We start from the raw sequence: 22,991 nt of genomic DNA on the forward strand, positions 1-22,991 counted from the left end.
CAGGATATGCCATGAGGCCCCAGAGGAAGGGGGTGATGGGAGACTGCACCGCGGGCAGGACCACTGCCCAGAACCCCCACTTCCCAAGTTCTGGACAGCAGCCCTGCTGACCCGTGGTGGGCCCTGCCTGCAGCCCCCACACCACAATCTTGTCACCGAGATGTCACAAGGCACCTGCAGCATCTTCCAGGCCAAGTAGCTCCCAGGCCCCCCCATTTGTTACGGGTTCCCCCTTCCCTGTCTTGTCCCCTGACAGAGGCGCTTGCACATCCCATCTGAAAAATTGGTCATGTTTTCCTTTCCTTTCCTTTTCCTGGTGCAGATCTAGCCAGGGTGCGTCCCACATAACTGCTGGCAGCCCGAGCAGCAGGGGCCCTGGGGCCGGGGAGGCAGCCGCTGCTCACATCACCTCCTCAGCTCCGGGAGGACACAGAACCCTTCACAGTGGCACAAGGACAGGCATTCAGTGTTAGACGATCAGGAACTCACTGGGACCAGGTTTTCCTTCTTCGTGGACTGAAATGCCTGTTATGTGCATTTGGCTGAAACAAGGGCACTTCTGTCGAGCCCTGGTTTACCTAACTGCGCTCGGCCACATGAGGAAGTTTAAGTTGGCTCGCAGTCTGCAGGCACATGGAAAGCTGAAAGGGCTGTGTGTCAGCAGACGTGGGGCTGAATCACAAATTGTTCAGGAAGTCTGAGATTAAAGTCTAGTTTATGTTATTATGTAACAAATATACTCGCCAAGTACATGTCCAGGCAAATAAATCTGGAATGTTTTTGTAGGATACAGCTGGGATACAAACCCTGTATTTATTTAAGACCTGTGTGAATAGTAAATAAGGCCACTTCTTTGGAACCCCATAAAAATATAGCTTAAAAATGGAACCTGAGGGAAGGTCCCAAATACTCAGGAAGAGGAGTCTCTGCACAGCCAGGTGGGCTGGGGGACTGGGAGATGGCATGTGATCAGACTTTGTACCAGTCACAAACATTTCTAAGGTACATGTACTGATAAAGTACTGTGACGTCAAACATTCCTAAGAGTGAGCCAGTGCCACTTGGGGAGCAGGGCTCACAGGGCCTGAAAACCCACCACTTCACAGAAGGCATGAGCGCTCTGGCAGAAACTGGCCCAACAATTGTTTCAGAGCCCTGGAAATCAGTCCCAAGAGAATTCACTCAAGAACAACAGCTGTGAAGTGGCCAATGCCTGACTCTCCCCCGGCCCCCCTGTGACCGAGGTGAGTAGAGCAGACCGGCAGCGCCTCCAAAGCTGTCGCTTTTGATCTGTAGGACAGCTTGCTGACAAGTGGTGTTCTCAGGGTGTCCTCATCCAACCAGACTTCACACCAGACTCCACAGCAGGGAGCACGCCAGGTACCTAGGTCTTAGGTTGCGGATGTGATCCTCTGCTACACGGAACTGGGCTCCTTAGGGAAATGGCCAATTTGGGGGCTGAGTTGGGGACATACACAGGAGCCTGGAGAGCCTCCGCCAATTTCATTTGGGCAGTGGGCAGGCCTCAGAACCTTATGGTTGTGACACCGAGCTCCCATGGCGCCCTGTGTCCCCAAGGCTAACAATACTCGTCATCTTTGACCTCTGAAAGGGCCCAGTGACTTCTTTTTTTTTAAAGCTTTTTTTTTTTTTTAATTGAAGAAGGGGAACAGGACTTTATTGGGGAACAGTGTGTACTTCCAGGACTTTTCTCCAAGTCAAGTTGTTGTCCTTTCAGTCTTAGTTGTGGAGGGCGCAGCTCAGCTCCCAGGTCCAGTTGCCGTTGCTAGTTGCAGGGGGTGCAGCCCACCACCCCTTGTGGGAGTTGAACCGGCAACCTTGTGGTTGAGAAGACGTGCTCCAACCGAGCGATCCAGGAGCTCAGCGGCAGCTCAGCTCAAGGTGCTATGTTCAATCTTAATTGCAGGGGGCGCTGCCCACCATCCCTTGTGGGACTTAAGGAATTGAACTGGCAGTCTTGTGGTTGAGAGCCCACTGGCCATGTGGGAATTGAACCGGCAGCCTTCGGAGTTAGGAGCATAGAGCTCCAACTGCCTCAGCCACCAGGCCGCCCCCGCCCCGCAGTGATTTCTAAGTGTCCATCAAGGATCACCTTCCTTTTGATGGCCCCCAAACAAACCTAATGACATCAGGGGTAAGTGGTTTAATCTCTGCAGGAAGCGACTCTGGGAGTGAAGTCCGACGGGTGCCTGAGCTCCAGGCCAGGAGTTTTGGAGCCTGACTTGTACCTGCCACTAAGGAGGTGGAGGGTTCGGGGGGTGGCAGACAGTACTTTTTCATAAAAACAATTTTGTTCTCATAATTTATTAATCCAAAGTAAACTTCATAACAGATTTTATCTCAATAAACTTTTGACTATGTACGTGTGTAATTTCAGTTTACAATTACATTCAAGTCTAAATACATCCCTTAGTAAGATCTACCATGTTTACATGCCAGTAAAAATAAAATAAGGTATTCTATTAACTGTGAGACATTCCACTTTCAGACATGTTAACCATGAAAATGTGTACCTTAGAATTAGTGACATGTAATAACTAAAATATCTATTTCTCCTTTATTTATGTCATGTAAAGGACATGCAAAGTCCACGGCACCAACAGCACTCTGAGGTGAGAGGGCAGCTTCTCCCTCCCCACCCAACACACACATTCCCTCCTTTCCTCATAGCCCCTCTTAGTGCGTCCATCCCTTGCCCGTGTCTGCGCTACGCTGTCGGGTGCCCTGCCGTGTGCTCTGTGCAGCAGCCGGCAGGGAGGGCAGTGTTCATTGAAGAGGGCAAAGGGATAGACAGATGTGGACTTGGGATAGACGGACGTAGGTTTGATTCTTGGCTCTCATTTAGTCTCCTGCCTTTGGCTGCAGGTGGCAGAGAACGTAAATCACAGTGGCTTAAACAGTAAGGAAAATATGCTATTTCACGTGCTGTAACATGCAATCTGAAGGCCGGCTCTCTCCTCCCTTAGGCCTGTGAAGTCCACGGGGCAGTTATCAAGGACCCAGCTTCTTCACAACTCTCCTCTGTCACCTTCAGCTGGTGTGCTAGCTCCCCTAGAAGTCCTAGGCAGCTGCATGGTTCTGGGTGCCATATTCAGACAGGGCAGTGTCTAGCCTCTCCCTATGTCAGGATGTGATCACCTTTTCAGACACGCACAGGAACCTGCCTTCCTACTCGAGCCTAAACCAACTGCTGGCGAGAAGAATGGGACTTCCAATGTTTGTTGAGACTAGTGGTTTTCAACCTTGGCTGTGCTTCAAATCATCTGGAAGCTACTGAGAATCTCATGTACACACCCAAGCCTATCTGCCCCACCCCAAATCAGAATTTCTGGGTGTGGGCCCCAGACATCAGTTTTTAAAAGCATCCTAGATGATCCAGTGTGAACCAAGGTCAAGAAGCACAACTCTAGACCCTGTTGATACAGCCCTAAGGATTGGGGACAGGCCCACCAAGCAGATGGTGCCATGGAGGGGACACCTCAGCAGCATTGGGCCTGTAGGAAGGGAGCGCATAGGTGTGACGGGCCACACCTGAGAACAAGAGCTAGGAGACCTTCCAGACGTGATTTTCTCATCTGTAAACAGTAGTGACAACTGTTTTTATGGTCGTAACCCCTGACAGGACTGTACAGGTACTAAGCAGGGTGTCACATGTGTGTACTCAGCAGGTGCGGGCCTGAGACACTCTGATCTCACTCAATTTCAAGTATGGTATTGCTTCTCACTGGCAGTCTGTGCCCCTATGATTCAGGCCACATCACCAGAGCACGCAGTATTCTGACCTCCACAAACCACCTCAGAAGACCCCCAATGGGTACACTGAGCAGGAACGAGTTGGCAGGCTGAGCAATATGCTGGTGGTCGGGCAATCTCTGAAGATAGGACAAGTCACTTACCATCTCTGGGACTGAACCCTGTAAGGCCTATAAATGGAGCAAGTCAGACCACCAAAAGACCACGTACTTGATTTATATTCTTATAGACTGACAAAAACTGGGTTTTACTGTCATGTGGCTTTTAGTAACTGACCGCAGAAGAATTATATGAAACTTGTCACGTGGAATCTTAGGATGATTCTGTCCATCCTACCTGGCGATTTCCATAATGAAGACCTCAGAACTGTTCTCATGAAATTATTGTCAGGAGAGGTTTTGCATCCTACCCTCCTGATACTGAGGGAAATAGATGACCTCTTCATCCTTCTTGTTTTAGCTCCAGAACAGGTCAGACATAAATTCTGTGCAGCCACGATACCCACGCTGGCGAAACGAGGGCTACGTCCATACACAGCTTTCCCATGGCAGCTTTCTTACTTAGGTTTGCTCTGGGCCACATTTTGTTAACCGATGATGGTTTCATCCCACGTGTACTTGGAGCTATAGGGATCAGGGGACTCACTTCACAGAAGGAAACCCAGTGGTGCAGAGAGCAGCAGAGGGCTGCAGGAAGCCAAGCTCGGTGGGCAGAGATGGCCACACTACAGAGCACTCCAAAGCCAGCCAACAAGTGGGCCTCGGTCCTGGCACGGGTTCCACGGCATGGCTGAAGCAGTGCCCTGGGAATGGGCTCTAACGAGGCAGAGACGAGCTGCACAGAAGTGGGAAACAGGCCGATCAGCAGGAAGGCTGCGGGGATCCCACTTTCAGGAGCCTCAGCCCTGACGGCTGCCTCAGGCACACAGGGCTCATCGGAGTCTCTCCTTCAACTTGACTGAACACAAGTTGAGAGATTTCACCGACACAAATGTTTGCCTTTTGAAAATAATGTTTCCCTGAAAATAAGACCTAGCCAGATAATCAGCTCTAATGTATCTTTTGGAGCAAAAATTAACATAAGACCAGGTCTTAGTTAATTTTTGCTCCAAAAGACACACAGTAGCTGTAAAACAGGAGCCTTCTGAACTTCTGACTTCTCAGTCCCTCACACCTCTGCTGGGTCTTTTAAGTTTATAGGTGAGATGGGTCCTGCCTCCTGGAATATAGCAACTGCTTTTTGCCTATACATAGACCTCACATATAAACTTGTATACCTCACCAGTATTAAACTACACGAGGTATTATCATCAGGAAATGAACTGTTAAATCGTCATCTAAGATTAAATACAAGCATTTTTGAAGCTCGGAAAACAGAACAGGTGGAAGATCAATGTTCCTACTTGCATTCCCATCCCAGGCACGGACCCCCCGCCCCCCTCACGGGGTCGAGGCTTAAACGAGGTTTACATTTACACAAGTATGTAATCTGACTAGTTTATGCACCAATGAGAAAGATAACCATTCTTATATCTTAACAACAAAAACGTTAAGAACTCCAGGTTTAGGAACAGCAAGAGACATTGTTCCAATGCTGTGTATCCTATTGTATCTGGCTTCCTTCACTTTATGTTTTTGAGGTTCATCCTGCTACTGTGTACTAGTACTTTGTTCCTTGTTATTGCTGAAGAGCATGTCATTGTATTGATGGACGATAATTTGTGTTTATTCATTAGTTGATAGACATTGTATTGTTTTTCAGATTTGGGCTATTACAAATAAAGCTCTTATAAATAATGCATACAGGTAAAAAAAAGGAGACATTGGTCCACTTTATTTTTAATAGTAAGAAATTAAAACAACTTAAATAGCCAACAACAGGAAATTGATACAAACACACAGAGCCATAATGTAAGCCATAAAACAGCACTGGGAGCAACCATTAAGTGCTGTGACTATGATGTGAACGGCTCCCTGCACACTCACCTTTCATCCCTCACCCATGCCAACCACACTCACTTGGCCCAAGCTTGCTTCTTCTTTTAGTGAGAAAACTCAATGAAACAGAAGAGACCACAGTGTTTCCCCCGCCAGCAGCTCTGCCATCATCTCCTCTCTGGTCCCACCGGCTAAAGACCAACCCCTTCACTTATACTCGTACACTAGACTGTGTCCCTCCAGGTCACCCATGAAAGAAGCTGACCATCGTCAGAATGACACAGGAAGGTGCCTTAAATGAGGACTCTTGTAAGCCCGTCCAAACCACCAATCTTCAAGAGTCCTGAACAGGCACCAACAGAGGCATTCTTCATCTATACAAAGCTACAGAAGAAACAGAACAAAAGCACAATCAGCTGGTGAAAATCACCAACGCAGCCACCCACTCCTACCCCCCAAAAAACATGCAGCAAAAGAAAACTGTGAATAAAAATCCAAACTGAATTAAATATCCCTGTTTGGGAATTAAAAAAAACCCAAAAATCTTGAATTGAAATTCAAAAACTAAGAGCAGAACTGACCAAAAAAGTGGAAGCAATGAAACAAGAGTTGACCAACCACAGAAATAACACAAGAAAAAAATCATATACAAAGACTATATTACAAGAAAGAACAGATTTGGATGGCAATTTAATAAGGGTTATTGGTCCAAAGTAGAAAAATAAGACTAAATATGAGATGAAGAAAGTAAAATTTATTGAAGGAAAAAAACATACCATAGAGAAGGAAAACATGCAAATGTAATATAATATACACAGTAACTATAGTATAAAATGGCAAAAGTTAAATCAATGTTCAATTGTCTCAATAAATGTGAATAGATTAATTCACTTATCAAAAGAAAAAAAGAATTTCTGGTTTGGCTCATAGAGCAAAACTCAACTATATGCTCCACATAAGAAACAAATCTAAAACTTACTCAGAAAAGCTAAAAATAAAGTGATGGGCAGATGAATATTAAAAGCAAATGCAGACGAATTTCCAGTTGCAATGCAGAATCCGAAACCAGCAAGGAACTTCCTGCAGTTACATGAACACCCCTTGGTCTCGGTGGGATGGATGGCTCGCTCATGCCTAACTCTGTACCACCGTGCATTGTTTATTTGGAAAATGCTAGATTACTAATTTATGCAGATCTTTCAAGTGTTGCATTACACAGTGTTTAAAATTCACGTTCTTTAATATCACCAACCAACCTCACCAGAAAATCTGTAAGTAGAGGAAAGCTTTTCAAGCTCAGAGTCAGGTCACATGTTCAGAAATTGTCATTTTCACTTAAAAGCCAGAATTTTATCATCAAAAATAAGTATTTTCAGTTGTTTTCCTTGAAGTGACAGGGTCACTCCATTCTTTGTGGAAAAGTGCTTGCCAAACCACCACAGCCAAAGACACCAGTTGGCCCCTCAGTTGCTCTTTCAAGTAAGAGTATTCATTAAAAATGCAACCAATTCAGGTATTCGTATACCTATGTCCACAGCAGCATTATTCACAAACTTAAAACATGGAGGCAACCCAGTGAGCACCGACAAATGAAGGAGCAAAATGTGGTGTTATCCATACAATGGCATGACAATGGAATTCAGCATTCCCATTAAAAAAAGGATGATTAGTTTTAATTCTTCCTTTCCCCCTAGCCACAGCCCCACTCTTACATGTAATCTAGCAGTTTCTCCTATATGGAAAGCACAAAAAGTAGAGTGTACTTCCTACCCTTTGACTTTAGGCTTGGCCATGTGACTGACTAGGGTCCATGGGCTGTAAGTAAATGTGATGCACAGAGGGCCTTGCCCTCTTGAGCTTCTCCATGAGAACACACCCAGCTAGCCCACTGGCCCCAGGAGGGGCAAACCATCGCAGACCGCCTGCTGAAGAGCCAAGGAGAGTCAACCTTGTCATGTGCAGATACAGGAAAAAGAAATGTTTATCATTACATGCTATGGAGAGTCTTTTGTTTGTTACACAGCGCAACTGTGGCAACTGTTAACTGATACAATTTCTAAAAGATTAAAATATAAATTTAAAACATAAAACTTAAAAAAGTATTCAAGTACTTTATAGCCTCATGATAGGGAAGGATTTCTTAAATAAGATATAAAACCTAGCACAAAGAAAGATTGCCAAAGTAGGTCACTCTGCTCATTGAAACACCTCGAAAAAAGTGAAAAGACAGCCACAAAATGTGAGAAGGCCTGCCACACATATCTCGTGAAGAAAAGTATCAGGAATATAGAACCGATTTATAGAGAAAAAGCCCAGGAGAAACACAGGCAAAAGGCATTTCAACAAAGACGAAACTCAAAAGCTAATAAGCATAAGAAAAGATGCTGAACTTCATGAAAATAAAGCTATGGAACACCATTTTTACACCCACTAAATTGGTTTTAAAAAAAAAGAAAGAAAAAAATTAAAGTCTTCTTGATAATACAGAGTATTGGCAAGTATGGAGTGATAGGAAGGAGTCTTTTCACAGCTGGTGGGAGTATAAAGTGTTACAACTGCTGTAGGGAAGATGGGTACCAGGACATCTACACACATTTATATCACAGACATGCACATGGTTAATTACATGATTATTTACAGTTTACATTAAAAAAAACTGAAAATAACCTAAGTGTCCATCAGTAGCAGAATAACATATTCAAAGACTGAAATGCTTTATAGGAATAAAAATGATGACAGCTGCACACATCTACATGAGTCTTAGAAGAACAATGTCGAGTGGTAACAGCAAGTCACCAATTAATAGAGTACGATGCTATTTAAATAAAATACAAACACAAGCACAACTAAATACACTATTTAGTGAATCACGTACCTTCGGTAAATTTACAAAGAAACAACAGAGGAGAATAAAAGTATAAAGGATAGTGACAAGCAGGGAAGAGGAAGCAGATCCCTAGAGATCCACGAAATGTATCCACGCACGATGTGTATCTCTGCACCTTACGTATCTATACACAATGTGTATCCATGCACGATATGTACCTATGCACAATATGTATCTACGCATGCTTATCCAATATTTTATAATTTAGTGGGGAAGGAGAGAAAATGACTTCAATTTGAGAAGGAAAAATCCTATGTTTCCTTACTACCTTCTAGAGATATTTCAGAGAAAAACAAATGTGCTAAATCCTAATTTTACCTTTTATTTTATTTTCATGATGACTTCTTTTCAGTATCCAAAACCTGATAGGAAAAGTCACAACTATGCATTAATGTCTAATTCAGGTACATCATCATACTTTAATTTTCTCAGGATCTCAATAATGTTTATCCTAGTAATCATTGAATAATATTGACTGTAAGAACTGAAAAACAAATTTTATGTCATTTTTCCCATATAATTTCATACTAATAAACAACTAAATATTTGGTACGACCTCTAATTCATAATAACCCTCCATATTTTACAATCTAAAAATATCTAGAAATAAGCATCTATGACTTTCTAACATTTACATGTGTTCAGAAAAACTTCTGCCACAAGATGGTATGGTTTGGTTTTAAAAGAATCTTTTATTTACACTTATATTTCAATTTAATTTTGAAGAGACTTGCTCCAAATAACAAATGGGAAATGGTAGAATATAAATGACTATTATAATATTTTTCAATTATCCTTTCTCATAGGCTGAAAAAATATTTGAAGACAACACTTTGAAACAACTACTTGAGTATTCAGTGATATAACTCTAAAATGGTTAGCAACCACTGACCCTTAACTTCCTCCGAAGAGTATAGCAGGAGGACTATTTCTCCTCTTTGCTTTGTTTTACTTTGTTTAGCTTAGCTATTAATGTTTCTAACTACATTGAATGTTTTAAGAACATTCCACTTTATACCAGCAACGAATGAGTGTAAATTTTCCTTTAGCTACAAGGAAAAATACTCAACTGAATAACACTATTCTAAATTGAAGTCATTCTTAGATTATTCGTCCTAACACATACCACATGCTAACCCGAGGCATTCTCCTTAAAGAACAGTGTCTTCAAATTCTCACCCTTCAAACATATCTTTAAAAAAGAAAAACAAAAGATTACTAAAGCTGCACTTACTTTAGCCAGCAGTTCTTGTGTGTCAGCAGTCAGAGGGGCATGTGAAAACTTGCAGTGCTCTCCCTGGTAACATTTTGTTCCTGTATGGTAAAACTTGCAAGGGTATTCATGTATCCAAATGTTAAGGAAGAGAACAATTTTAATCCAACTAAAATAATGTATTAATTTAATGACTTTGTTTTTCCTACTTAAAGGCCTTTCTGACTAATGGAAACATTGACTTCTCCATTTAAAATATAAGCCAATGCAGAGGGTAAGGGGGGTGGGGGGTGGGAGATGAGGGTAAGGGGGTTCAAATATATGGTGATTGATGGAAGGAGAACTGACTCTGGGTGGTGAACACACAATGGGATTTATAGATGATGTAATACAGAATCGTACACCTGAAATCTATGTAATTTTACTAACAATTGTCACCCCAGTAAATTAAAAAAAAAAAAAATTGTATACCTGAAATGCATATAATTTTACTAACCAATGTCACCCCAATAAATTTAATAAAAATAAAAAATAAATAAAATAAAATAAAAGCCAATGAATTAGTTGGGTTACATGGAAAAAAACTAATTTTAGGGTGCTAATGTAAATCAAGTTTATGGGCTATCACAGGACACTTTCTGCCTTCATAGTTGTGCTTATAATAGACTATAGATATGTTTCATTGATACAAGAAAGACACCTTGAGAAATGTGATTATTTTTAAAACAATCTTTCAGGGTGGAGGAATTCAAGTCCAGGACAATTGCATGTCTTACAAATCTGGACTCTTGCTGTAACAGGATCAATTTATACGATGCCAACGTTGTTCTCTAGGTAAAGAGTGTCAAGGTAGAGTCTGAGAGTTCTTGTGCTGAAGAACTGACTGAAGGAAACCACTTGCGTGGTGACCAAAGGTGCTGTTACCCCCATGCTCGCATCCCTGTTTTTACAGCACGTCCGTGCCATCTGCACGGGAGGGTTATTCTTCAAGTTAAGGGACAGTCAACCTCCGCACACTACGGCTCTCCCCAGGTCCGCAGTCTCTGCCTCTTTTGATGAAGGTCTTGTATGAATACAGATTCAGCGACTGAATGTCACAGCAGAAATTCTGACAGTCTTTCTGGGACTTGAACAGACAAGTCTCCTGAACTGCTATATTTCATCTGAGAGAATTTCTAAAGAATTCCTCTTTTCTTACTTGGGGGAAAAAATCTGTATACAATTTAATCCCTTCGATACTGAGTTGGGCTTGGATAATGTAATTTTGCCATAGCTAAAACACTGATTTCATTCAAAATTACACATATTTAAAATGTTCCTGTACATATGCCTGAAGATTAAAGTGACAATACCTTGTGATAAAGGATATTATGCAAATACAGACAGTTTTCGCCTCTGGTACAATATCCCTGTACATAAAACTTACACATTTCCTTTTTCTTCTCTATCTCTGCATCATGGTCAAATTTACACTGGTCTCCCTGGATCAAAAGAAAGAACAAGGAAAAGTCATTATTTCTCATTGTTAAGTCTTTACAATTCCTACTGAACTTTAGATAAGAAAATAATTCCAGAAAAAAACAAAAGTTTAGAAGCTGTACCGTTTAATTCTTAATAAGCTATCTTTATGATCACATCATATTTATCTGCTTAAACTTTTATTAAGTCCTAAATATTTTTAATACAAACTTAAAAAAAAAATCATCTACTTTCTTAAATGTAAAAGAGTAGCTCCATAAATTTTCTAAGTGAACTTTTTCCAGAAGGAAACAGTGTTAAAGACGCTTTTAGAGCATCTAATGGAAACTGGGGTGGGTGTTAGTACATTTTTGTGGCATCATACATTTCAGTATATTTTTCCTTACTTTCTTTTATACCTTAATGCATTTCCTTTCGAGGAAATATTTACACACTTGCTTTCCCTTGCGCTCCACGGTGTGCTGGTTGATGAACCCCTGACTCATGTGCACGTGCTGCTGCTTCTCTCTGGGCTCACCACCCTTCGAAAACAAGGACAAAACTAAATGATAGAAACAGAATTAAATATTTTATTCTACTGCACAAAATTAAGTTAAACCACCTTTGAAACATTAAGAAATGACTTCTAAATTGGCCTTCATGTGTAAGATTTGTGTACCCGCACTGAAAAATGAATGTTTTGTCAGTTTCAACAGCATTCCATCACTGTTTAAGCAATCTGAATACTTTATTCTACTTTGCCCTTATTTTTGAAAAATGAGTAAAAAATTTAAAAAGTGCTATTACTTGTGATAAAAAGCGAAGTCTAAGAACAAGGCTCCTGAGAGCAATGGAGACAAAACCAGACATAAGGTGAACTGAAAGCAGCGCACCCTTCAATGTCGCAGAGACGCTCACTGGGTTTGGGCTGAGTCCGCCAACAGTTCACATTTACACACGTAACTAGGAGCACACCCTCACAGGCGACGAGGAGGTGAAAAACAAGGGGGGCTTCACAGCATCTGGGCTCTTCAGAGGCATGAACCACCTTTAGCGTGTTACCTGTGGCACAGACTACAGTCTCAGAACACCATTTCTGAGCAGTTTTAGAAAGACAGATGTGCACAGAAGGGAGCTCACTGTACCGTTACGTGATCTGCTTCACAAACAACGTCAAGTTTCCACTTAGCACCACCAAGTATGTCTCCTAAACTGTGTGTCAGTTTCAATCTTCGATTTGTCTGAGTACATCATTAAATTCTAACGTACACGTTCAGAATTTGTTCCCCACATAGGAGGGCTGTTGGCTTTGGCTGAATAATCACCGGAGTCGATGCAAACCAAATGAAAGGGAGTGCCAATGGGGGTCAGGAAACGAAGTTCTAGGGTTGCCCTGGCCCTGCGTGACCATGGGCAGTCACCTCGGCCAGAACTGCAGGTTCCTCACTTATAAATATGGAGGCAGAGCAAGGTTTTATATAAATGTTTCAATCTATCATATCTGGCACTTCTAGTAGTTTTACTTGTCCCCTGTGACCTAACCTAACAAAAAATGCTGGCACCCAGTACAGCCCTTGGAAAAGCAGAGTCCAGGAGTCACTTCCTGTCCTACCCTGTTTACCTATGCAGACCAGAGGGGGACTCCCACAAAGTAGAATCTAAGTACCAGGAGGTGGGGAGTACTTGTAAGGCCTTGCTCAGAAACACTCATCTGTAATGCCCAGAGGGCATCAAGAACCAGCCGGCCAGGGCCTGCAAGAGTAGGAACTGTAAGATGCATGGCCTTGGAAGTGTGCCCATGGTTACTGCATCCTCTCCCTGCTTCCCCATCCCCGTCAGTTTTCCGTCACTGACAGCACGACACTCAGAAGTCAGGGGCTCTGGGTATGTATTCAGGGCCACAGACGCAGGACTGAGGCTACAAGTGGTTGTGCAGCTCCTGCGTGACAGGGAGGACGTGGAACTCAACGTGGCGGGAGGGGAAATCCCTACCAGCGACCCTCACTTTATGGCTGGTCACCAAGGATAAGACAGAAATCCAAGAGCATGTCGCTGCCGTCTGCCACGTGTACCTATGTACACGTCCTCGTACCTGTTCCTGCGTGCCCCTGTTCCCTGGTGACGCGTTTGAGCCCTTGTCTGCAGCGCCAGCCCACTTCCGTTTCATTTTCTTCTGTTTACCATTCTTGCGGGCAGCTTTAAGGTTTTTATTGTTTTGTTTAACAGCTGAAAACATAAAGTTAATTTCAAAGATGCCATAAAAGTACAATAGCAGTTTACTTAAGAAGTACATTCTGTAACGATCCAGGAGGAGTCCTGCTCAGCGAGTGAAATGGGCATGATGCTGGGCTGTCTTTCTACAAGCTCTGGGATTAGAGACCAAAGAGAAAATCAACACATTTGGGACCCCAATTCATTCTGTGTGAAAATATATACTGTATCGTCAAGAAAGAAGCATGATAATGAATGAAATCAATCTTGTTAGCCACCAGCCAGATCTGTCTGAAGTGGTCGAAATTTGCTCGATCTAAATAGGGCCTGCCAGAGAGCTACAACAGGAAAAGCTCTAAATGCTTCAACCAACTGCATATACCGTGTTTCCCCGAAAATAAGACTTAGCCGGACCATCAGCTCTAATGCGTCTTTTGGAGCAAAAATTAATATAGACCCGGTGGTTATGTTGTTACGTTATGTTGTGATGTGATGTTATATAAGACTGGGTCTTACTGGGTCTTATATAAGACCCGGTCTTGTATTATATTAGACCTAGTCTTATATTATATTAAAATAAGATCGGGTCTTACATTAATTTTTGCTCCAAAAGACACATTAGAACTGATGGTCCAGCTAGGTCTTATTTTCGGGGAAACACAGTATTACTATTGGATTTTTCATTGGAAACATTTCATGTAGATTAAATTTACCTATGACCTATTTTAAAAAAGAAAAACATTTAAAGGGAGAAAAAGCAGTAAACTGAGAATTAAGAATTTCATTTATAATTGTCATTTGTCCTCATATTTATGGCTAAATTTCACTGGAGAATCTAAAAAATGTATGTCTGAGTATTCTGACCTCACCAGCCTTGACATCTACTACTAAGCCAATTCCTCTTCAGCAGACAGCAGTACAAACAGGCCCGCGTGTCCTTCACATGGGTAGGGCCCCAGGACTTGGGAGGAGCCACGGCCTTTGATAACTCTCCTGCGCTCTGAGCTCTTCCTGCAAATTGAGCATCTGCAAACATGCCTGGGGGCTCTCAGGCTGCACAGCTCACATCTGAGAGAAGATCCATGGTCTCATCGTGAGATAAAACGCAGGAGGAAGCCCTCCCTGCCCTTACAGACATGGACGTGTGATGGCCCTCCAGGTGGACTCTACCTTTCCGGGCACCTTTGTCTTCCTCTTTCTTCATGGACTCTTCAGGAAACGGTAAGGACTGTGTGGCTTTTGCCATTTCTTTAGCTTGTATATACTGCTGAAGCTCTTTAGCGAAATTATCTTCAGATTCCTGACCGCAAACATCATCACTGTATACATCATAGTCCTTACTTCTTGATTTTCTACGTAGCAAATTCTTCGGGGAGTTTCCAAAGTGCCTAAACTAAGTAAAAATTAAAATTTCAATTTAAAAACCTAGCACGATGCAAAACAATCTGGTTATGAAGAAGAAACAAAGACCGGCCATGAATGGATCACTACTGAGGTTGGATGATGTGTACATGGGGGTTCATATATATTCTTTCCACTCTTACGTATTTGTAATTTTCCAGAATTCAAACAAAATCCTTAAAGATAATTTGGACACCCACCCTTAAAGATAATTTGAGGGAAAATTCTGAATTTGTGTACTATATGTACTTTACTGAATTGAAAGACTAAACCCCCAAATCTTAATTATTTGATACAAAGGAATTACAGTATTATAGCTCACATTTTATTTCTCCTTTGCATCGACTATACTTTGAGTGGTTTGATTTAATAACTCATCACTTCATAACTGCAAATAAACTGTAGCAACCTCGTTAAAAACCCAGCATGCTCAGCTAAATCACAGCTACTCGGCTATATCACAGCTACTCGTTTCCCATAATTCATAGGATGGGATAGATAAGTAAACCAGTAGAAGCGAATACAGTCCAGAAACAGACCTATCTGAACATGAACATTTGATTTTTGACAACAGTGACCCATGGGGGGAAAGACAGTCCTTTTCCCCCAACAAATGATGCCAGAACAACAACAAAAAAAGTAAAACAAAATCCCCCCCTACCTCGTAGTATATACGAAAATCAATTTTGGGTGATTATAAACTTAAGTGTGAAAGGCAAAACAATAAAACTTTAGAAGATACTGTTGGGAAATATTTGTATCTCAGGATATTTAAATAAAACGCAAAGCAATAACTATAAAGGAAAAGATTAATAAATTTGAGTACATTAAAATGAACTTTTTATCAAAAAAAGCCATTGAGTGGAAAGCCACAAAATGAGCAGATACTTGATCCACAATGAAGAGAAAAAGCCTTATATACAGAATAAAGAACTACAAGAAAAAAAAAAAATCACAAACCAATAAAACACAAGAACAAAAAGACTTGACCAGGCACAAAAAAGGGAAATCCAAATGTACAGATATATGAAAAGATGCTCCATATCTCAGCAGTTATCAAGAAAATGCAAACTAAATCATAGTAATACCTCACCAGATGGGAAAAATAAGGGCAACAATAGCAAGTGTGGAACAGCAGAAATAGTCTCTCACATACTGCCTTTGGGAACAAAAATCAGAACCACTCTGGAATACAGGTTGGCATACGGAAATGGTAAAGATGTTTACACTCTGAGACCCAGCAGCTCCATTCCAAGATCCTAGTAGATGCCCGAAACCACGGATGGTACCAAACCCTATAATATACTATGTTTTCTCCTACATACACATACCTATGATGACATTTAATTTATAAATTAGGCATAGAGATTAACAACAATAACTAATAAAATAGAACAATTATAACAACATACTGTCATAAAAGTTATGTGAATGTGGGTCTCTCAAAATATCTCATTCGTACTGTATCCATCTATTCACTTCAAGGAAGCACTTTCCGGGTTCTCTGTGATACATCTGAGCGGCCAGCATCACTACTCTTGTGCTTTGGGGCCATTATTAAGGAAAATACGGATCACTTGACCACAAGCACTGCGATACCAGGACAATCGATCTGGTAACCAAAACAACCAGTCAGTGACTAACGGGCAGGGGTGCATCTCCAGTGTGGATGGGCTAGACAAAGGTCTGAGTCACGTCCTGGGCGGAATCGAGTGGGAGGATGCGAGAGTCTATCGCACTACTCAGAACGGCGCACAATATAAAACTTGAAGAGGATCATCTTAAAGCCTATTTGTGTCTGTGAGTCTCACTGACAATTGAAGCCCATTCTTTTGTAGTGTGTTAAAACTCATAATTTAAAAAAAAAGTTCAAAAAAGAACAAGAGGCATAGAGGAGCAGATATTGGTTCTGTTAAAGGTTGACTGTGTCCTCCCCAAATTCTTTTTTTTTTTTTTTTGAACTTTTTATTTTATTTTAAGTGTGTTTTTCCAGGACCCATCAGTTCCAAGTCCAGTAGTTGTTTCAATCTAGTTGTGGAGGGCGCAGCTCACTGGCCCATGTGGGGATCAAACCAGCAACCTTGTTGTTAAGAGCACAGCGCTCTAACCAACTGAGCTAAACAGCCACCCTGCAAATTCTTATATTGAAGTCTTAACCCCAGTACCCTAAAATGTGACTATTTGGAAACACAGCCATTGAATGTGTAATTAAAATGAGGTATTAGGGTGGGCTCTAATCCAATATGATTCATGTCCTTATAAAAATGGGAAATTTAGAATCAGACAGATGCATAAATATAAAGATCCAGGTGATATTTCTGGAAGCCAAACCAAGTCACACCAAAGATGCTAGCAAACCACCAGAAACTATGGGAGAGGCATGGGCCCGACCCTCCCTCACAGCCTCAGAAGGAGACCACCTTGCCTCACCTGCTCTGCTCCGGGACTTCTGGCCCCCCAGGGCTCAGAGACAATAAATTTCAGTTGTTTAAGTCATCCAGTTTGCAGTAATTTATCATGGCAACCCCAGGAAACTTCAAGTGCTAAATCACTAAGATTAGTTAAGTTAGCAAATCGACACCCTTAAAATTTTGATCTAATTTGAAAAAAAGTTTTTGAAACAGTTTACAACCCATTTCAGAAACAGGGAAAACTAAAAGTCAATGTACTAAAAACACCAGCTCATGTTAAATAACCAAATTCTTGAATAAATGTCTTAAAAAGTGTAACCAGGTCTCTCTGATATAAGTAACTGGGTCTTAGATGCCAACTAAAATGAGACAGTAAGAACAAATTTTTCACATCCACTCCTGTCGGTTTATTCAATATGCCAACTTTATCTTACCTTTTTGGGGATAGGCTCACGCTCCAGTTTTACTTCCCATTTTATTTTCTCTCCTTGTGTTTCTTCAATTTCTGTATCATCTATTTCATCACTGATTCTGTAGCAAAAATATCAAATAACACAAGAGGGTTTTTTCCAACCTGAAAAGTGTTCATACCACAGTATTAAAATCCATGGCTTTGGCTTACCTTCAGCTTAGCCTCAAAGAAATCCCAAATTCAAACTCTACTCTGAATACTCCAGAGGAATAATGTACAAAATTATGATGAGCAGTAAATGTCAACGTGTTTACGAGTAAAATGTAAAACTGAAATTTTAGTTAACCTTACTGTTGACGTATTAGCAGCTGTATCATTCATCCATTCATTTCTCATTCCATTCACCCAGCATATACTGAGTGTCCACCACACACCAGGCTCTGGGCCTTAAATCCTGGAACACAACAGTGAACAAGACAGACCTGTCCCTGCCTCCTGAGAACTTTCTATGTGCTTGGGAGAAAAAAAGAATTTCAATATGGTGAGACAAGGATAGGTACATATGGGGAACACAACCTAGCTTTGGATGCCAGAGGCTTTCTGAACCTAAGAAATGCATGCGGTAGCAAACAAATAGGAACGTGAGCAGAGAGGAGCATTTCAGGTAAGATGCAGCTGCCTTTCCAGGTCAGGAGAGGGCCAAACATATACTCAAGTGAGAAGATGAAAAAGAAAAGCTGTTTTCAGACTCACGGGCACTGAGAAGTTGAACATTCATACACATCGTCCAAGACAATTACTCGAGGATATTCCAGCAAAACTGAAAATGAACCCAAGAAAGATGAAGATGGGAAGAAACTGGTGAACAAAGAAGCCAATTAAATTTACAGGTAAACAGAAATAATGGTTGATGCTATAGATATGGGGGGCGGGGGGCTGAAGACAATTTTTCTCAGCAAACAGTGACCACTGAATAAAGCTTAAGATACGAGTTACGTGCCAGATAAAAGCAAGGACTAGGCATTCTCAAAATATCATATTACAAACGAAAAGCACCATTAGCACAAGAATGTCAGTGGCAGCTCTGTGCTTCTTTCAAAGTCACAGGACTAGTGCTGGCTTCACAGCTCCACCCAGTCCAAGTTCACCACTGATTTGTCTCCAGTCAGAGCTTTTGTCACATCCATCAGATGAACGAACAAACTGTGAGCCTTCTTCAGAAGCCCATAAACCTAATACTGTGAACCTTCATTGCTCCAGTTTTCAGTAATGACTCACACGGAGTAGGAAGCAACCTCTCCTTAGGCAGAATAATGACGACAACAGAATTGTGGCTTCTGCTCCCACCACCCAATCACACCCCAGGACCTTTATATGGAACACTCTCCCTGCTAGATATCAAGGTCCCTCACCTCCTTCAGGTCCCCACTCGTCTCATTTATCAATTTCATTAGTAAGGCTTTCCCTAACTACCTCCTTTAAAGTATCTACATCCCCCCGTCCATGCCATCCTCCCTTCTTACTTACCTGCCCCGCTTTCATTCTCTCTAGGGCATTGATCATTACCTAAATACCACACAGTAGATCCTCCTTTACCGTCATCCATTGCTTCTTGAAACTGCAGCAAAACAACTATAACAAACCAGCCAAATCACAGGCTGACTGATACACGTGGAAGCTAAGTTCCTAGTTATGCCATCAACGTTAGAATGAGATGATGTTACTCGACCTGCTGTGTATTTAGGTATTGTGTGCGCCCCAAGAATATAAATCTCACAAGTACAAGGATTTTTATCTTTCTTGGTTACTTAGTACTATACCCTAGGGCTCAGAATAATGTCTCGTATGCAGCAGGTGCTCAATAAATGAGTAGTTTCATCGTAAAATTACTATGGAAAAAGGCCGGAAACCATAGTAGACTGATTCATCTGACTGCGTTTAAAACAAAAAATGTTTATCCATTGAAAATAATGCCATAGACAAAGTCAAAAGACAAATAAATTGGGGATGACACATTTACAGACTAGACATCCTAAAATTTTAAAGAGAAAGACCAATAAAAAGAAAGATGGGCAAAGGATATGAATAAGAGTATACAGATGCTCACTCCCTATAACCATAAGGCAATACCACTCTTCATCTGACATTTTGGCAAAAATCCAAGTATCATAAAAGGACATAAAAGTAACTCAGTAAAATTTCTGTGAATGGACTCTTCTGTCCAACACATTTTCAAATTGATGGCTGCTATTGGTTTTTTATACATTACTATTCTTTTTTTGTGATGATTCACCTTACTAATTTGTCTTATGTAGTTTGATTCCTCATTTTTCTCTGTTGACAATCATACCACCTGCAAATAATTAGTGTCTCTTTTCAATGTTTATAGATCTTATGTTAGTCATTTCGCCTTAGAAGCACAGTGATTAAATCATGTGCCCTGGAGTAAGACTAAGTAACTTAATCCTGGTTTGCCACTTAGACAGTGTAATTTTGGCAAGTTATTTATCCTCTCTGTGCCTTAACTTCCCCATCTACAAAAACAAGGATATCTTTTCAAGACTGCTGTGAAAATGAAATGACCTATTTTGCGTCAAGTACATAGTAAAGCTCTTGACGGTATCCTGATTTAATGCAATAGTTTCAATTAAGGCGTTTGAGACAGACAGAAGTTAACAGATTTGAGTGGTATTCGAGAAATAAAATCATCCATAATAAGATTTATCAAGTTTGAGAGAAATAAAGAAATACAGACTGTGTGTTACGGTTATAGTCTAGAGAAATTGGGGCAAAGACGCAGGTTTAGAAGAGGTTTTTAGCACTTCAAAGTCCCAGGGAATAAAGTAAATGGATATCTGGGTGTGAATCAATAAATCAGCGCCATCTGGCCAGCGGTCTGTTCCCTTTCCAACCTAAAGGAAATACTATATCCAAATGGTGTTGGCTGCTTTATGATGGTCTTTCGGGTTTTCTGATGCAAACCACAGAGCAAAGGCACATTATTCCCCCATCTTTTCTAAAGAAAAGCGCCTAGCACGTGTCGGTGAGAAATAACACAAGACCGCTGTCCTCCCGGAGCTCACATGTGCTAAGAGGACATCGGCGGTTCCTCACCGCCGGGAGGAAGGGGAGCGTCCTGGCGCCCCTCGCTCCGCCTGGACCCCCGCACCTCCGGCTTCTACCCGCGGGCGTGCCCCGTCCCACCGCTCCACGGACGAGCGTCCAGCGCACCCCACGCTCGCCCTCAGACCCCCGCGACCACGCCCCCGCGCCCCGAGCGACCTCGCGGCCCCAGTCCTGCAGATGGAGCGAAGGGGCGGGACCGGCCGCGGCCCCGGCGCTCGGAGCATGAAAACAAGAGGCATCACCTGTTATCGGAGTCCGTGGCCGGCTTCCTGCCGAGGGCCGGGTTGGGGGGTTTGGAGAAAAGATTCTCAAAATCCATCCCCCGGAGGAGAGCCCGACAGCCTCCGAGCGACCACCACTACGGCGTGATGGGACAGAGAATAGAGGAGGACCCAGTGCTGCGCATACTGGCCGCGCATGCGCCACCCGCTCCCGCTGCGCACGCGTTCTGCTCTGCACAGCGGCTCCGCCATAATGCTACGCTTCTTGTTGCTCTTCTCCATCCGTTATCTCAGCTATTTGCTGTAGTTTTTAGGCTGGTCCTTGAGAGTCTTCATTTGATAGACATCCCAATGTTTCTAAGAAGTGATAGCAACAGCTAACGTTGATTTGAGAGCTCAGTGTACAGCAGGCATGTTTCACATTCAGCTCACCTAATGCTCACAGCAGTCCTCCAGGACAAGTACTACACGGCTTTTCCACATTTTCTACATAAACAGAAGTGCGCACTGCTCACGTGACTTCTAGACTCACTGTCATCTAGTGGGCTTAAAATAAGCAAAGTACCAAGTGCTAAGAGGATTTAGAAGACAAAACAGCACGTGGTTGGAAAGGCTTCTTGAAAGGGCATTGTTGAGCTCAGCACTGATTTAATTTCCACAGGAAGAGATGATGCTAGGACGATAAATGGGCTCAGGAGAGTGGCCAGTTCTCCAACTCGTTTATATATTACAATCAAAGGAGAGCCTGTAAGGAAGGTGCTCAAAATCACTGGAGGTAGCTGAGGGAGGTGGGAGGAAGTTAAGCCAGGAAATGCCTAGGACTGGATAGAAAGCAAAGCGAGAGAAACAGACTTCTTTCACATGGGCGGGTACAGGACAGTTAACATTTACAGCACAAAGTATGCCGGCAACAAGATAACAACGGTGGGGTGTGTGGTCTTGTGCCCAAGCCAGCAGTTGTGCCTTCCAGGGGTAGGAAGATTACTCTGACATTTCAAAGGTGTGTCATCCTAGATGCGTAAGAACAATGGACAGGGATCACTTAAGGCCCAGTGACGTTTGCTAAGGAAGCTGCAGGCCTGGGCGGTGACTACCAGCCACAACCTGCCCAGTTAGAAACCTGTGATCAGACCGTCCTAGGTGGTTACTTTCAATCACCAAGTATGGCAGGCCTGTCACATGCCCCCCGCCCCCCCTTGTTGAGCCTGTATGTCACCCCTTTTCTTTCACACTAAGCAAAGACAAAAGCAAGGAGCTGTCTTCCAGAAGCAAGCAATATACTAAATAGGCCAAAACACCAACTAGTTATTAAAAAATTATTTAAGATCACGTTCATAAATGTAAATGTAATGGCCAGTTGTTTTTATTTATAAAATATCCGCCTATATTCTACATATGTCACTAGCTTACAAAATAATTTAAAGATTATATAATTCTCTTAATAGTTGCTTTTCTTATTAAATAACCGGGTAAACTTAGTTATCAAATATCAAAAAGAGTTACACGTCAAGCTATCTCCCTCAAAACGCGATTCTGAGCACTGAACATTACAAAGGGACTCGCCGCAACCGTGAAGGACAAAGTACGTTTGTCCATCATTTAAGAAACATTTTTTTTTTAATGACTGGTGAACAGCACACGTTCTTTACTTTCCCACCCAGCCCACAACGGGGAATCACTTTAGAGACCAATTGTTAGGGCGCCTTCGGGTCTCCCCAGTCTTCGGAAGGCGACACCCCACCAACAGAACAGCACCCACTCGCGGACTGAATGCCGCTTCCCTGCGCTGAGCCCCGTCCGCCGCTACGCAGAGATGACCGGGATCCCGCCCCTGCAGGTGATTGACGGGCTGCATCCTCCAATGGCCGACGCACTAGCGCCGGCGGGCGGGGCGCGGTGCGGCGCGCGGAGGGATCTCGCGCCTCTAGTCCCGGGCTGGT

The 22,991-nt window shown here is 42.4% G+C and overlaps 1 protein-coding gene across 4 annotated transcripts; it reads right to left on the reverse strand.

The window, feature by feature from the left end:
* Nucleotides 1–5,600: 5,600 nt before the first annotated feature.
* Nucleotides 5,601–21,517, reverse strand: ZC3H8 (zinc finger CCCH-type containing 8). Of its 4 annotated transcripts, XR_016020401.1 has the most exons (10): nt 21,073–21,512; nt 17,727–17,823; nt 14,651–14,873; nt 13,362–13,495; nt 11,689–11,811; nt 11,179–11,292; nt 9,833–9,940; nt 8,917–8,960; nt 7,482–7,659; nt 5,601–6,095 (listed from the first exon to the last, which is right to left on the reverse strand). XR_016020401.1 is itself a non-coding variant. In XM_088795954.1 (9 exons), exons 1-8 carry the CDS (start codon nt 21,147–21,149, stop codon nt 8,931–8,933), a joined length of 870 nt encoding a protein of 289 aa, XP_088652080.1. In that variant the 5' UTR covers nt 21,150–21,517; the 3' UTR covers nt 5,601–6,095; nt 8,917–8,930. The 4 variants fall into 4 exon arrangements, 3 of the variants coding, with proteins under 3 accessions (XP_088652080.1, XP_088652078.1, XP_088652079.1); XM_088795954.1 differs by lacking the exon at nt 7,482–7,659 and having other exon boundaries at nt 11,725–11,811; nt 21,073–21,517; XM_088795952.1 differs by lacking the exon at nt 7,482–7,659.
* Nucleotides 21,518–22,991: the final 1,474 nt, after the last annotated feature.

This window comes from Rhinolophus sinicus, chromosome 2, assembly GCF_057876585.1.
Source record: "Rhinolophus sinicus isolate RSI-liver-muscle chromosome 2, RSI-T2T, whole genome shotgun sequence".
NCBI lineage: Eukaryota > Metazoa > Chordata > Mammalia > Chiroptera > Rhinolophidae > Rhinolophus > Rhinolophus sinicus.

What these genes read in the sequence shown, in the direction of transcription:
- ZC3H8 (XM_088795952.1), bottom strand. Translation starts at nt 21,149, where the DNA reads ATGGATTTTGAGAATCTTTTCTCCAAACCCCCCAACCCGGCCCTCGGC. An exon ending in GTGAGCCTATCCCCAAAAAG is followed by an intron (nt 14,874 to 17,726) that starts GTAAGATAAAGT and finishes ATTTTTACTTAG; the next exon opens with TTTAGGCACTTTGGAAACTC. An exon ending in ACTGTCTGTATTTGCATAAT is followed by an intron (nt 9,941 to 11,178) that starts ATCCTTTATCAC and finishes ATTTGGATACAT; the next exon opens with GAATACCCTTGCAAGTTTTA.